Consider the following 15,317-nt stretch of genomic DNA (forward strand, 5'->3'; position numbering starts at 1 on the left):
CATTTTGAGTTTCATTTTGACACGGACAATAATTTCACACAAACATTATCTGCTTTGGCGCAAACTCAAGTTTGTTCTTATTTGTTTTTTTTTTTTTGTTTTGCTTTTTTTTTGGGGGGGGGGGGGGGGGCTGCTGATGTAGAATCCCCAGATCGTCTGTTGTAAAAAAATCATGTAAGTTTGAATGTGCGCATGGTTTTTTTAAAACACTAGGCAAATACATAAATTAAGAACAAGTTTCAGCACAAACACCAACTGGTTTGGAGATCTCATGGCGCAAACTCATTTTGCTGGGGGTTTTGTTTTTCTCTCAAAACGAACAGGAGTTGTAGAACCCCAGATTGGCTGGATGACCAAGCCGGACAGTTTGGAGGATTCACTGGGACTCGAGTACCTGACTGACCTCTCCGAGCTTATCATTCGCCAAGAGGTCAAACTGATTGAAAGTGAGGCTCTAAACAGATCACGTGACGGATTAATTTTGTCGTCTGTTGTTAGAAAATCATATTAAGTTTGAACTTGGGCATGGTTTTATTTACAAATTTTTTTTACATATTACACGCGTGTTGAGATGTGATGTGTTTTTTTTTTTTAAGGTATACAACTAGAATATGAAGGCTACTCAAAAATCATATTAAAATATTTTGTAAAATAACTAAAGCTGACTAAATTCATGTCCTGTTTCATAGACATTAATGGACAGAATGTAAACATAAGGAAGCATATATAAGTATATAAGTAGAAACGTCTTGTGTATGGCGTTAAACACTATGTCTGCAGGTTTGAGCTCACAGGAGATAGAGAATACCTACCGGATCTGCAATTCTGCGGGGGAACAGGTCTACTATGCCCAAGAAGGTAACCATCTACAAGTACAGGGGCACTTAACACAGATCCTGTGTCTCACAGGAATAACATAACGCACGTAATATGATGTATGTGGAATTTTTTTTTCATACATCTTTAGTTTGGTTCAAAAAAATAACAGGTGTTTGGAAATGTCGCCCAAAAACAGCGATGGATATGCAATGTGTACATATATGCATATGGGAACATAGCACAGGAACGATTTCATAGGCCTAATACATATTCCGCCAAACAATGAAGCAACAGGTTGTTGTGATTTGCATATGAAACCTATGGTTTCCCTTGAATTGTGTCTTCGGTATATAGCCAGGCAAAACCTATTTTAGCTGCAGACTGCTTAAAAAGGCCACTAGTCAAATGTAAACAAATTGTCCGCCTGCTTCATGAATATGAGCATGTAAAAGAAAAGCAGCTATGATATTCGTGTGTCTTACAAATGAACCTTGAGCCTCAAACAAGTAAAATCATTAATAAAGATTAAACAATTTATTTTATAGGTGCATGTAGACCATTCAAAAGGTCATTATACACCCAAGTCATTGATTCCAAAATTACGAAAGAAGATGGTTTAATTCACACATGTATATACTACAAATAATTCGTTCATATATTAAATGATATCGCATTTGTTTTGTGTTTGGGACAGAATCAAAAGCCACACAGAGGCAATGCTGTGGATCGTACAGGCAGTTTACTATGCACATTCGAGATAAACTCGGAATGGTAAGTTTCTATGTATAGAGAGAATTATCTGGAAAGTGAAGAAGACCTGGTGCGATTTCCTTCTATCGCTAGGGTATGACAGATACCATGTTATAAAACAAACAAAATGCACAACACACAAGTTTACCAGGTGTAGTTCCAATAAAATAATCTCACGTATTAATGATGCAAAATCTTTGCCTGTATGACCTAATAGGATATTAAATATTGGCAACTGACACAAAACGTCTGGACCAGTTTAATCCTATGATGCATGTCCACTCGTTACAAGCAGTGTGTGTAAACACGTTATATAAATATACACACAAGTATGATCTCAATTTGTTTTCGGCTTTTCACAATAAATAGGTTTATACTCTATTACTTAAGTACGAAAATAAAAACTAGTTATACCTTTAAATCATTATAGGGCTTGTCATTTGCCTGGAAGAAATAGACATCTCTCCTCAACTCTTCGCACGTAACATGTACACATCATACATACAGTGTCATAACGTGGTTATCTACCTTTGTAGGAAATTATACGACTGAAGAAGAAGTTTGTGTGTTGTGGAGGGAGTAGTTGCTTTGCTTGCTGCAAAGGTTGCTCCAATTACATCGAGATAGAGGCTCCTGTGGCGATACAGATTGGTTATATGAGACAAGAGTAAGTGCATTTGGTAAACCAAGCAGACACGCATACAGGCAGATATTTAGTTAGGTATGTGATTACCCAAACCGACACACAAATAGACACACAGACATTCTGTAAGAGCTTGACCCGGCCAAGGAGTCATTTAGAAGTAAAGGTACGGTGTCCAATAGAACATCAGAAACTCGGTGTCAGAGAGAGTATGAGAAAGAAAAGACTGTCAGAAGATCAAAACATCGTACAGAGAAGGTACTGTTTTGACAAACAGTCAGTTTCACAAAATACCACACAGACAATGAATCAGACAGACAGACAGTCATTCAGTCAGACAGAGCATAACACAAAGTACTGTTTTGACAAACAGTCAGTTTTACAAAAACCACACAGACAATGAATCAGACTGACAGACAGTCAGTCAGAAAGGACATAACACAGAGAAAGTATTGTTTTGACAAACAGTCAGTTTCACAAAATAGCACACAGACAATAAATCAGACAGACAAACAGTCAGTCAGACAGAACATCACACAGAGAAAGTACTGTTTTGACAAACAGTCAGTTTCACAAAATACCACACAGACAATGAATCAGACAGACAGTCAGTCAGACAGAACATCACACAGAGAAAGTACTGTTTTGACACACAGTCAGTTCCACAAAATACCACACAGACAATGAATCATTCAGGCAGGACATCATATGCAGAGAAGGAATTAATGAAGCAGACAGCCCGACCAATCCACAGAGAGGTAGAAAAGCACATCTGCATACATATACACAGACACTGATAAATGTTCAAATATTAGGGAAGATAATATAGCTTAGTATGTGGATACTCCCGTTTTTTCTGTTTTTAGTTTAATGACTATATTCCTTCTTTATCAGACGGACCAATCCACAATACGTCATATACGACACATCCAAATATTCCTCCACGCACAGTCGGAGTGCTTGAACTAGACGATACTGAGCCTATATCATTACCCCTACCACATGTAGTCCCATAATCCTTACGTTGCTTTCTGCCGCTCTGTACGCTCACTTTTCGTCACTGCCACCACTAGACAGACTTGACCTTTCCAGCCTTGCCTCGCATGTAGGCTTGTACAGGTTGAGCGTCATCACTGGTATTTAATCTGAATTCTTATATGAAGTTGTTTCAGATGATAGTTAGAGACATGTTTTGTATACTTTTGATAAAGAGAATGCTATTGTATAAAGTGTTGTTAAAAACGAAGATATTTTTTCACATCCTGCCTCATGATCGTGACCCCAGTGACCTCGGCGTTGTTAAAGACTTCTTTTCAAACTTTGCCAGTGGTGGCAATGATGCATTCAGTCCATCTTTGCAGGTACAGTCTATGTGGGCCTCGTTTTCGAGTTTGTGACGTTAGAGATCGTACCTTGCTGTACGTCCAGGGACCATGCTGCACGTGCCAATGTTTATGTTGCCCTAGAGACATAGACTTCCAGGCAAGTTGAGGTTATGTTTTTAAAATATATGTACCTTAATACAGCAATCATGTTAACGGGTGGAAAAATATTCAATGCCAATATCACAGACAAGTTTATCGGGCTTCCGTGGCCTAGTGGTTAGCATGCTAGAACAACACAATGGACCAGGAGCGTATCACCAATGCGATCGCTGTGAGTTCAAGTGCAGCTCATGCTGGCTTCCTCTCCCGTCATAGGTGGGTAGGCCAACCAGCAGTCTGCGGATGGTCGTGGGTGTCCCCCGGGGTTCTGACCAGTTTTCTCCCCCCATAATGCTGGCCGCAGTCGTACAAGTGAAATGAGTACGGCAATAATACATGCATGAACATTTTTATCTACTTCACAGACTCAGATATCATACAGAGCATATACATGTGTTATTGCATAACTTTTTCGTCTGAAGCTGTAAATCGCCTCATTTATCGGATTACCACTCTTTGTGTCTTAGGAGGATAAATTGATCACGGTACTTAGTTTTGCTAACTTATTTCGCTGCCCAGGTTCTAGATGCAGAAAAATCGTCCACTCTCGGGAAGATATCTAAGGTATGGAGCGGACTGGATCAAGAACTGTTTTCCAATGCTGATAATTTTAAAGTCACATGTAAGTATAACTGAATACAGACACCCCATCCCTCTTCCAGAATAAAGTCATCGTCGTATTTTGCTATAAAATGAATTTTCACCTTTGTCTTTAGAATTCTCTTGGCAGCAAAATGTGCGCAACACATGCAAACAATACACAAGACATCGATAAAAATACGTACTAAGTTGCATCTTTTTGGATACTGAAACAAGAATCAAGCTTAATAAATGTGCCGGATTTAATGTTACATGTATGCATATCGATTTATGTGAAACATATTTTGAAGAAAGCGGTATACGCCATCAAATGTCGACGGATATACTGGAAATAGTAGAAAAGTATGTACAAATGAAGGAGCTTGTACATATATAATTCGGGTGAATTTTTGTTAAATTAACCCTCATGTTACAGCCGATGTAGACGATAGAGTTTTATAAAATTATTTCAGAAATTACTTTAACGAAGGCATAATTTTGTTTTTCAGTTCCACAAACGATGGATGTGAAAACCAAAGCCATACTATTAGGAGTTGTCTTTCTCATAGTAAGTGGTTGTTTCCTGCTACACTTTTCTGGGGAGGTTTGCGTTGAATATAATATTCATAGTAGGTACCTAGAGTGATTGCCAAAGTGGGTGTTCTGTGGAGGGCTACAGTAGGTACCTACAGTGATTGCCAAAGTGGGTGTTCTGTGGAGGGCTACAGTAGGTACCTACAGTGGTTGACAAAGTGGGTGTTCTGTGGATGGCTATAGTAGGTACCTACAGTGATTGACAAAGTGGGTGTTCTGTGGATGCCTATAGTAGGTACCTACATTGGTTGACAAAGTGGGTGTTCTGTGGATGGCTATAGTAGGTACCTACAGTGATTGACAAAGTGGGTGTTCTGTGGAGGACCTTAGTAGGTACCTACAGTGATTGACAAAGTGGGTGTTCTGTGGATGGCTATAGTAGGTACCTACAGTGGTTGCCAAAGTGGGTGTTTTGTGGAGGACTATAGTAGGTACCTACAGTCATTGCCAAAGTGGGTGGTCTGTGGATGGCTATAGTAGGTACCTACAATGATTGCCAAAGTGGGTGTTTTGTGGATGGCTATAGTAGGTACCTACAGTGATTGACAAAGTGGATGTTCTGTGGATGGCTATAGTAGGTACCTACAGTGATTGCCAAAGTGGGTGTTCTGTGGAGGGCTATAGTAGGTACCTACAGTGATTGACAAAGTGGGTGTTCTGTGGAGGACTAAAGAAGGTACCTACAGTGATTGCCAAAGTGGGTGTTTTGTGGAGGACTAAAGAAGGTACCTACAGTGATTGCCAAAGTGGGTGTTCTGTGGATGGCTATAGTAGGTACCTACAGTGATTGCCAAAGTGGGTGTTTTGTGGAGGACTAAAGAAGGTACCTACAGTGATTACCAAAGTGGGTGTCCTGTGGATGCCTATAGTAGGTACCTACAGTGATTACCAAAGTGGGTGTTCTGTGGATGGCTATAGCAGGTACCTACAGTGATTGCCAAAGTGGGTGTTTTGTGGATGGCTATAGTAGGTACCTACAGTGATTGCCAAAGTGGGTGTTCTGTGGATGGCTGTAGTAGGTACCTACAGTGACTGACAGTGTGGGTGTTCTGTGGATGGCTATAGTAGGTACCTACAGTGGTTGCCAAAGTGGGTGTTCTGTGGATGGCTATAGTAGGTACCTACAGTGATTGATAAAGTGGGTTTTCTGAGGATGGCTATGGTAGGTACCTACAGTGATTACCAAAGTGGGTGTCCTGTGGATGCCTATAGTAGGTACCTACAGTGATTGCCAAAGTGGGTGTTCTGTGGATGGCTATAGTAGGTACCTACAGTGACTGACAGTGTGGGTGTTCTGTGGATGGCTATAGTAGGTACCTACAGTGATTGCCAAAGTGGGTGTTCTGTGGATGGCTATAGTAGGTACCTACAGTGACTGACAGTGTGGGTGTTCTGTGGATGGCTATAGTAGATACCTACAGTGGTTGCCAAAGTGGGTGTTCTGTGGATGGCTATAGTAGGTACCTACAGTGATTGATAAAGTGGGTTTTCTGAGGATGGCTATGGTAGGTACCTACAGTGATTACCAAAGTGGGTGTCCTGTGGATGCCTATAGTAGGTACCTACAGTGATTGCCAAAGTGGGTGTTCTGTGGATGGCTATAGTAGGTACCTACAGTGACTGACAGTGTGGGTGTTCTGTGGATGGCTATAGTAGGTACCTACAGTGATTGCCAAAGTGGGTGTTCTGTGGATGGCTATAGTAGGTACCTACAGTGATTGCCAAAGTGGGTGTTTTGTGGAGGACTAAAGAAGGTACCTACAGTGATTGTCAAAGTTTGTGGTCTGTGTATGGCTATAGTAGGTACCTACAGTGATTGCCAAAGTGGGTGTCCTGTGGATGGCTATAGTAGATACCTACAGTGATTGCCAAAGTGGGTGTTCTGTGGATGGCTATGGTAGGTACCTACAGTGATTGCCAAAGTGGGTGTTCTGTGGATGGCTATAGTAGGTACCTACAGTGGTTGCCAAAGTGGGTGTTTTGTGGAGGACTATAGTAGGTACCTACAGTCATTGCCAAAGTGGGTGGTCTGTGGATGGCTATAGTAGGTACCTACAATGATTGCCAAAGTGGGTGTTTTGTGGATGGCTATAGTAGGTACCTACAGTGATTGACAAAGTGGATGTTCTGTGGATGGCTATAGTAGGTACCTACAGTGATTGCCAAAGTGGGTGTTCTGTGGAGGGCTATAGTAGGTACCTACAGTGATTGACAAAGTGGGTGTTCTGTGGAGGACTAAAGAAGGTACCTACAGTGATTGCCAAAGTGGGTGTTTTGTGGAGGACTAAAGAAGGTACCTACAGTGATTGCCAAAGTGGGTGTTCTGTGGATGGCTATAGTAGGTACCTACAGTGATTGCCAAAGTGGGTGTTTTGTGGAGGACTAAAGAAGGTACCTACAGTGATTACCAAAGTGGGTGTCCTGTGGATGCCTATAGTAGGTACCTACAGTGATTACCAAAGTGGGTGTTCTGTGGATGGCTATAGCAGGTACCTACAGTGATTGCCAAAGTGGGTGTTTTGTGGATGGCTATAGTAGGTACCTACAGTGATTGCCAAAGTGGGTGTTCTGTGGATGGCTGTAGTAGGTACCTACAGTGACTGACAGTGTGGGTGTTCTGTGGATGGCTATAGTAGGTACCTACAGTGGTTGCCAAAGTGGGTGTTCTGTGGATGGCTATAGTAGGTACCTACAGTGATTGATAAAGTGGGTGTTCTGTGGATGGCTATAGTAGGTACCTACAGTGATTGCCAAAGTGGGTGTTTTGTGGAGGACTAAAGAAGGTACCTACAGTGATTGTCAAAGTTTGTGGTCTGTGTATGTTTATAGTAGGTACCTACAGTGATTGCCAAAGTGGGTGTCCTGTGGATGGCTATAGTAGATACCTACAGTGATTGCCAAAGTGGGTGTTCTGTGGAGGACCTTAGTAGGTACCTACAGTGGTTGCCAAAGTGGGTGTTTTGTGGAGGACTAAAGTAGGTACCTACAGTGATTGACAAAGTGGGTGTTCTGTGGATGGCTATAGTGGTACCTACAGTGATTGCCAAAGTGGGTGTTCTGTGGATGGCTATAGAAGGTACCTACAGTGATTGCCAAAGTGGGTGTTCTGTGGATGGCTATAGAAGGTACCTACAGTGATTGTCAAAGTGGGTGTTCTGTGGATGGCTATAGTAGGTACCTACAGTGATTGCCAAAGTGGGTGTTTTGTGGATGGCTATAGTAGGTAACTACAGTGGTTGCCAAAGAGGGTGGTCTGTGGATGGCTATAGTAGGTACCTACAGTGATTGACAAAGTGGGTGTTCTGTGGAGGGTTATAGTAGGTACCTACAGTGATTGCCAAAGTGGGTGTTCTGTGGATGGCTATAGTAGGTACCTACAGTGGTTGACAAAGTGGGTGTTCTGTGGATGGCTATAGTAGGTACCGACAGTGGTTGACAAAGTGGGTGTTCTGTGGATGGCTATAGTAGATACCTACAGTGATTGACAAAGTGGGTGGTCTGTGGAGGACTAAAGTAGGTAACTACACGGCTATAGTACTTATGGTGGTTATCAAATCGGAATGCTCTATGAAGGGCTAGGTGTAATGCTAGATTTTTAGTAGGTTTACACAGTGATTGTCAAAATGAGTGTTCTTTGAAGGGTATGTTGAATGTTAAGTTCAAACAATTATTCCAAGAAGGGTCATTCTGTTGAAGACCGGTATTGAATTTCACATAGGAAAATAATTCTATTTGAATATCTCAACACTTCACTCATGAGGCTATTCTGGAATGGCTGATGCTGGATACAAGTTTCATATTACGTAGATATGGTGGTTTACAACATTGCTACTTTGTAGAAAGGTTTGCGCAGAATGCTAACCTAATGGCAAAGAAGACACAATTTCATGTGATTCTGCAGGCCCGAGAAATACAAGCCTCATAATATGTACATACTATGGAGGACCTTCGTTAAGTGTTAGGGTCGTATTTAGTACAAACAAGTATTCCATGTGAAGCCATTCTGTTGAAGGGCTGTGTTGAAATTCACTCGGCACAAAATTTCCATTTGCATATCACAACACTTCACCTAGTAAAGCAATTTCCTATTTTTTTGTCACAGAACCTCAGTAAATAAATATATTTCAGTCCTTATCACACGACCTAATTGAACACATATATTCCCTTCCTTAGAACACGACTTCATTGAATACATTAATTGCCTTCCTTTATTACAGGACCTCAGTAAATACAGGAATTCCCTTTTCGTATTACAGGACTTCATTGAATGCATTAATTTACTTCCCTTGTCACAGGACCTCAGTTAATACATGAATTCCCTTTCCTTATTACAGGACTTCATGTTTTTCGAAGAAAGCCATGACCATAGCCGGACCGAAAGAATTGTTTGACCGAAAAGAGTTTTGTGCGTATTCAGGATCCGGAAGATTTTAGGTGAATATACAGTTGTCAAACACTTTTCCACAGGATTCTTTTTTATCTGTGTAAGGGACAATGCCAATATCGACAGGGTTTCGAGGTATGTTTTATACCTAGGAAGGATGTGTACTGAAGCAGAAGACAAATGGGCCAAGTTTCACAAAGATGTAGTACATGTACGACAATCGCATGTATAAGACGAGGATACGTAATAGTGACGTAAAACATATCGTACGACAAATGTACGATAAAAAACATTAAGTCGTACCCCGATTTGTGAAACTGGGCCCAGCTGTGTAGCAGATGATTATTGAAGGATCCTTGCAGCTGTTAGGCTCTCTGAGTGCAAACAATGGCAAAAAAGCTTCACCAAGCAACTGTGAACAATTTCGATATACACGGAGCAGTAAACAAATCCACAGAAAGAGTTGAAAACGCTTCAAAAACCCTTCTTGGGCAGGGGAATCTGCAGATTTCCTCGCTCTCACCGTTTGTAGTGATCGCCTTGGTGATAATGAGTGATCGGCGACTATTCATTGTGTGATGGTTTGCGCAGTGTTGTTGAAGACGACCAGTCTTCCGCCCTTATGAAGTGCACATCTATACGTTACAGAAAAAAGGCGTCAGTGGTGTACTTATGGCATCGTCTTCCTGTACTAATAAAACTGTTCGCAGTCGTCTCAGAGACTTACAAAACATGCACATTGTGCAATGTTTTGTCTTTCTAGATGCAAGACAGTTCAAGCTGAGCGCCATGCATAATCTCGTTCAAAGGTACAAAGCCTTTTGCTTGTTGCTCCAGTTGTAATATATATATATATATCAATATCTAATTAAATTTGCCTTGATTTATCGCTTCTTTTATCACATTTACACGTCTTACTCCAAGACTGGTCGATTCATGTTTTTCCCTGTTTGATTAGTGTTTAAATGCCGTGCTCAGAAATATTTTACTTATACAACCGCTGTCTCATCCTAAAAATTCCTTATCAAGTTGTGAAACATTTAGTCCTATGGGTTAGTAGCTGCTATTTATTAAGACGTTCGAGAAAAAAAAGGACAAAGGCACCGACTTCACATATTAACAGCTTCAAAATTCATGAAATTTTTTGGTTTAGTAATCAGTTTCATATTCGGAATAGAGTTGTATACTGACTTAAATTTTTATCATCGATACCCTATGAGGCCACAGTGCAGTTTTTGTGGTACAGATGTCTTGCTTTTAATGGGTTGGGGGTGATGGTGGGAGTGGGGTGGGGAGAGTCGTCACGTGACGACTTGCTCTTGTCGCAAGCCAGAGAGTAACAGCGACCAACAAAGTGATCTGTTATATATATTTCGGAGATAATGAAGGGCTAATCATCTATGAATAGAGATGATACGTATTGCTTATGGGATGTCATGTTTGTTATATCAAAGCCAAAATATAAGCGTTTGGGTAATTGTTAAAGATAGCTGAGCTAATTTATAAATGCATGCAAAAGACCGAAAAAAATTAATGACGGGTTTAATCTCTGAGAATAAACATTCCTACGGAAGCTTTAATGTAATTAGAATACATAAAAGGGTAATTTTTTTTCATTTTTATACGCACTCTGGGGTTAATATCTTTTTGGCAACTTATACAGGATCATAAACCGTGTAACTTATGAAACTTCGTGGATAAGCAAAAAAACATCATAATCTCTTGAAACTCATCGATTTCCTGTTATGTGACGGCAGTAATATGACAAGAAAAATATTGATGGCAAATTCGGTGAGAAGAGCAATCTGCACGACGAAATGGAATCTGTTCTTTTCATGAAAACCTTTACAAGATATGTTCGCCTAGGGAATAGAACGCCCTTTAGGAGAAGAATAATTTAGCAGCTTAAGTAGAGTATTGACTTTATCGCATCTCTTAAATCCATGCTGTTGAGTTTCTTCAGGCATCATTGAATGGAGGCTGTTGCAGATGACGAGTAAGGCTAGTCATGTTGCAGCTCGATGGCAGAATATTTACCGCCTTTAGGCAATTCGGGCCAAAGCTTCGTAGCCTGATGTTCACTCCAGGCTTTGCGATGACGTTTAGTAGGCGTAGTACTCGAGCATTACACGAGGACAATGGTGACGCCGGTTTCGAAATGAGTGACCGTAATTTGGTAGTAAAATGATACCTTATGGTGACCATTGCGTGCGCCTAGTTTCCGTTGCCTGATTCGCTAGACAACTTGATGAGACTTACCACACGCTCGATTTGTGGTAGTGAATGTGAGGCATTGCAAGCCGTTAAATACTTTGAACTATTTTGATTTTTTTGGCCACAACTTCTTTATCAAAATTTTCACCTAATTTTATTGTGAAATTACAGTTGCAATGAAAGAATCAAATAGCAGTCAGTCTGAGGGATTCCTTTGATTTCTTTTTGGAAACACTGTACCTACTTCAGTACAATATAGGGCATGCCAAAATACTTCATCAGCACAATAGTTATGTCCCCTTGACCGTAAACCATATAGTAATGCTTGCAACTACCAATCAGCACACCTACCTAGTGCTTGCTCGGATATACTATTCCCTTCTTCACCATTCGTGTTTTTAGAGTGCATGAAATCATTATAGAGAAAACCCCATCAACCTCATCCAATTAATTTGCTGTTTCTCCAGTTTATTTGGTGTTTTTTATGGTGGTTTCCCAAACATCCTGCTGATATTACTCTTTATGTTCTAAATCCGATACAGCTACGAAAAAACTGCTTTTTTCTGACTGTGTTTCCTCTAGTTTTGAAGTCTGTTCGGCAATGCTGTTGAGATCAACAAGGAGAACTGTCGCTGCTCAAGCCTTGGAAGTTAACAAACCCTTCATCAGTGAAGGTTGCCAGTGAAGCAGTATGAATGAAAGTCCAATACTACAAATGCTCTAATGCAGCAGAGGCAATGATATAACAATTTGTGTAATACATCAAAGGTTTTAGCGTAACAAATGCTCTAATAGAACACGGCAGGACATGCGCAGACTATGATAAACTCTCACTAGATGTACATACAAAGTTGTCCTGTTGATGTGGACGAAAAAAAAAAAAGAACCCCAAATAATACATCTTAGCTTTATTTCTCTCACTCGAACTATTAACAGATGTTAAATTTTCACGAGAATGGTAAACCAAATGCTATGTCTTTCTGAATCTACACAGGCCTGCTTGATTCAATCGGTGTTTTATTAAAGAAATGTTCGACGTATATGTCTCATCTTTGCATTCAGCCTTCGGGATATAGTTGTGCTATAAATAACGTTAGGACATTCCGTAATATCTAAAGGAGTTTATACTACCCAGGCGCAGTAACTATTTCTCAAATTTACTGCAAAATATTTTGTCTAAACTGTGGAAACATTCTCATCTTTTGAAAAGAAGTGAATTCTAAGGAAACTTTTTGAATACTGTCATAGCCTAATGTCCTTTTTATCAGTCGACATTCCAGGCTTATTACCTTCCTCTTAAGAGCGTGTGCTACCATGTTTCCTCGACTGATGACGTATTTATGTACTCATTTTGTAATTCGCGCGTTTCACTGAACAAATTCCGATGCATGACGGCGCTCAAGTTTGAATGTGGGATAAACCTGACAGAACCCCCCGCAACATTCTAAGAACCTGAGAAACCCCAATTCTGACAACCGACTCGCCGTCAGCTAGACTGGAACACGCGAAATGGACCATTTTAGACAACTTGCCCAGGGAAGTCTCCCTTCAAAATACTATAAAGTTTACAGGAGGGCATTGGCTTTCTGTTCTCTTTATGAAGAAAGTTTGTCAGCGTCAACGTGAAAAATTCAGCTTTTACGTTGTACTATACCATACCACCACGACCATCTGACTCTTTTTGCCTAAAAAATAAGTCCAACATTATTCGACCTCCAGTTTTCGAGAACTGGTGCATTCGAAAGTGAAGTCATGGCATCGTGTCACAATGGTAACCATCAGGAAGTTGGGTTGTAGGCCTAGAAATGAAGTTTTCAGTTGTTTCCAAAGCAGACCAAATTCTGATAGGACGGTAGTGTTCTCGGTATCTTGGTAGTCAGCGCTCGACAATGCTCGGATGGGGCCGTTTGGAGAATCTAACCTCCATTCAAGGCCATTTGTCTTCCACCATTCATATCTGTCCGCCACATATTGAAAACTGGTAAATCAGTTCTGAATGTTCGATGGATTACCTCGAGCAGTCTGGTTTCCTCCATCCATACTACGTGCGGGTCAAATAAATAAATATTAATCTATACAGCCACTGTAAAAGATACTTAAATAACATATTCCTCCACGGTGCTCCACAAGGGCATTACTAGCTAGGGGTCTTATTCTGCCAGACTCATGCACGATATTTCGGCAATAACCGCTGTGAGTGGAGCGTACCAGTGGCCTTCCATGCCTCGCTGCGATTCTTAAGGCCTTTGTAAAATGAGCTCACGAGTTCCAGTCTAACTCTGTGGTTTTAAGTCAAGACTAGCAAGGTTTCTGGCGAAGGGCAGAAGTTTCCTCAAGGTCACTGTGGTTTCTTCCATCTATCAGCTTGACCACCGTCATATATTACGTGGAAAATCTCGAGCACCGCGTTAAACACCTATCAAACAAATCAGCATGTTCCGATTATAATAATTCATTTGTAAGAAATTTATCCTTTACTCTGAACATCTACAGATTGAAGAATTTTTTCCTGAGAAAGTTATGAACGTAGCCAAGAATTAACTCACTAAGTCTGTGTACGTTGTTTCAAGGAATGGATCATCAACAAATAGCTATGGCCTATCACGTATAAATGTGCATGAGGGTTATGTACACCAGCAATGTAAATATTTACAGAAGGATAGAAATAAATCGACTTCTTTTTATAACCATTTATTATTTATTTTTCCAGTATATACATCAGCATACAAAACCAGGAAGCAAAAAACTTCTTGCTTAAATGTTAATTTGAAATACAAGTTATTACACATGCAGACAATCTCGGCTGACCAATTTATTGATGTGAATGATATAGATATTACAGATTTAAATTATATATTGCCTATAAACAAATGGAAAACAAAATGGAAATATAGTATACAGAACAAAAATACAAAATGATACAGTAGGCCTATTACTCGTCGTGATGTAACAGAAGCTATGTATCGTTTATTTCTATTACAGCTGAGTTTTTTTATGGCATAATTATGTTATCATTAATTTGTCTCCTCGAATATCGACTTTTTCACCACTGAATATTTGTATCTAATGTACTTTTAACCTCAAGACAACAGAGTCATCGTGCTGCATATAACTGTTTGGTCCACAACTACACATAACGTGCGGTAAAGAATCTCCATACCACCCACTGTACCATTCATAACATCGCTCTCGGAACTACTACTGTATCTCTCACGGTATCAAATACTTCACCACTCACTGTACCTATGACTGCAACAATCTCTTGTCCATTCCCTGAATCACTGACTGTACCACTCTCAGATCCCCTCACTACTGATCACTTTACCATTCTCGGAACCCCTGACTACACCATCCTCGGAACCACTGATTGAACTACTCCAGAACCACCCACTATACCACTCACTTTACTACAGACTATACCACACATTATACATCAAGGTACCACTCACTTTATGACCAACACAGAGCCGCTCATGTAACTGTACCATTGACCATGTCACTCTCGGAACCACGCGCTGTAACACACCCCCTTTATCAATGACTATACCACACATTATACATCACTGTACCACTCACTTTATGACAAGCACAGAGCCGCTCATGTAACTGTATCATTGACCATGTCACTCTCGGAACCACGCGCTGTAACACACCCCCTTTATCAATGACTATACCATACATTATACATCACGGTACCACTCACTTTATGACCAACACAGAGCCGCTCATGTAACTGTATCATTGACCATGTCACTCTCGGAACCACGCGCTGTAACACACCCCCTTTATCAATGACTATACCGCCCATTATACATCACTGTACCACTCACTTTATGACAAGCACAGAGCC

At 40.5% G+C, this 15,317-nt stretch overlaps 1 protein-coding gene across 1 annotated transcript; it reads left to right on the top strand.

Annotated features, from left to right (window-relative positions):
• The first annotated feature begins 271 nt into the window (after positions 1–271).
• On the top strand, positions 272–3,176 carry LOC135465459 (phospholipid scramblase 2-like). The gene is made up of 5 exons (XM_064742699.1): positions 272–446; positions 781–858; positions 1,514–1,590; positions 2,106–2,236; positions 3,107–3,176. The coding sequence occupies exons 1-5, from the start codon at positions 272–274 to the stop codon at positions 3,174–3,176; spliced, it is 531 nt and encodes a 176-aa protein (XP_064598769.1).
• The last annotated feature ends 12,141 nt before the right edge of the window (positions 3,177–15,317 follow it).

Source organism: Liolophura sinensis, chromosome 5 (genome assembly GCF_032854445.1).
Source record: "Liolophura sinensis isolate JHLJ2023 chromosome 5, CUHK_Ljap_v2, whole genome shotgun sequence".
Lineage (NCBI taxonomy): Eukaryota > Metazoa > Mollusca > Polyplacophora > Chitonida > Chitonidae > Liolophura > Liolophura sinensis.

Bases quoted from the DNA above. Each gene is read 5' to 3' on its own strand.
- LOC135465459 (XM_064742699.1), top strand. From the start codon at position 272: ATGGCGCAAACTCATTTTGCTGGGGGTTTTGTTTTTCTCTCAAAACGA. The intron at 859-1,513 runs GTAACCATCTAC...TGTTTGGGACAG, and splicing joins GGTCTACTATGCCCAAGAAG to AATCAAAAGCCACACAGAGG. The intron at 2,237-3,106 runs GTAAGTGCATTT...CTTCTTTATCAG, and splicing joins ATTGGTTATATGAGACAAGA to ACGGACCAATCCACAATACG.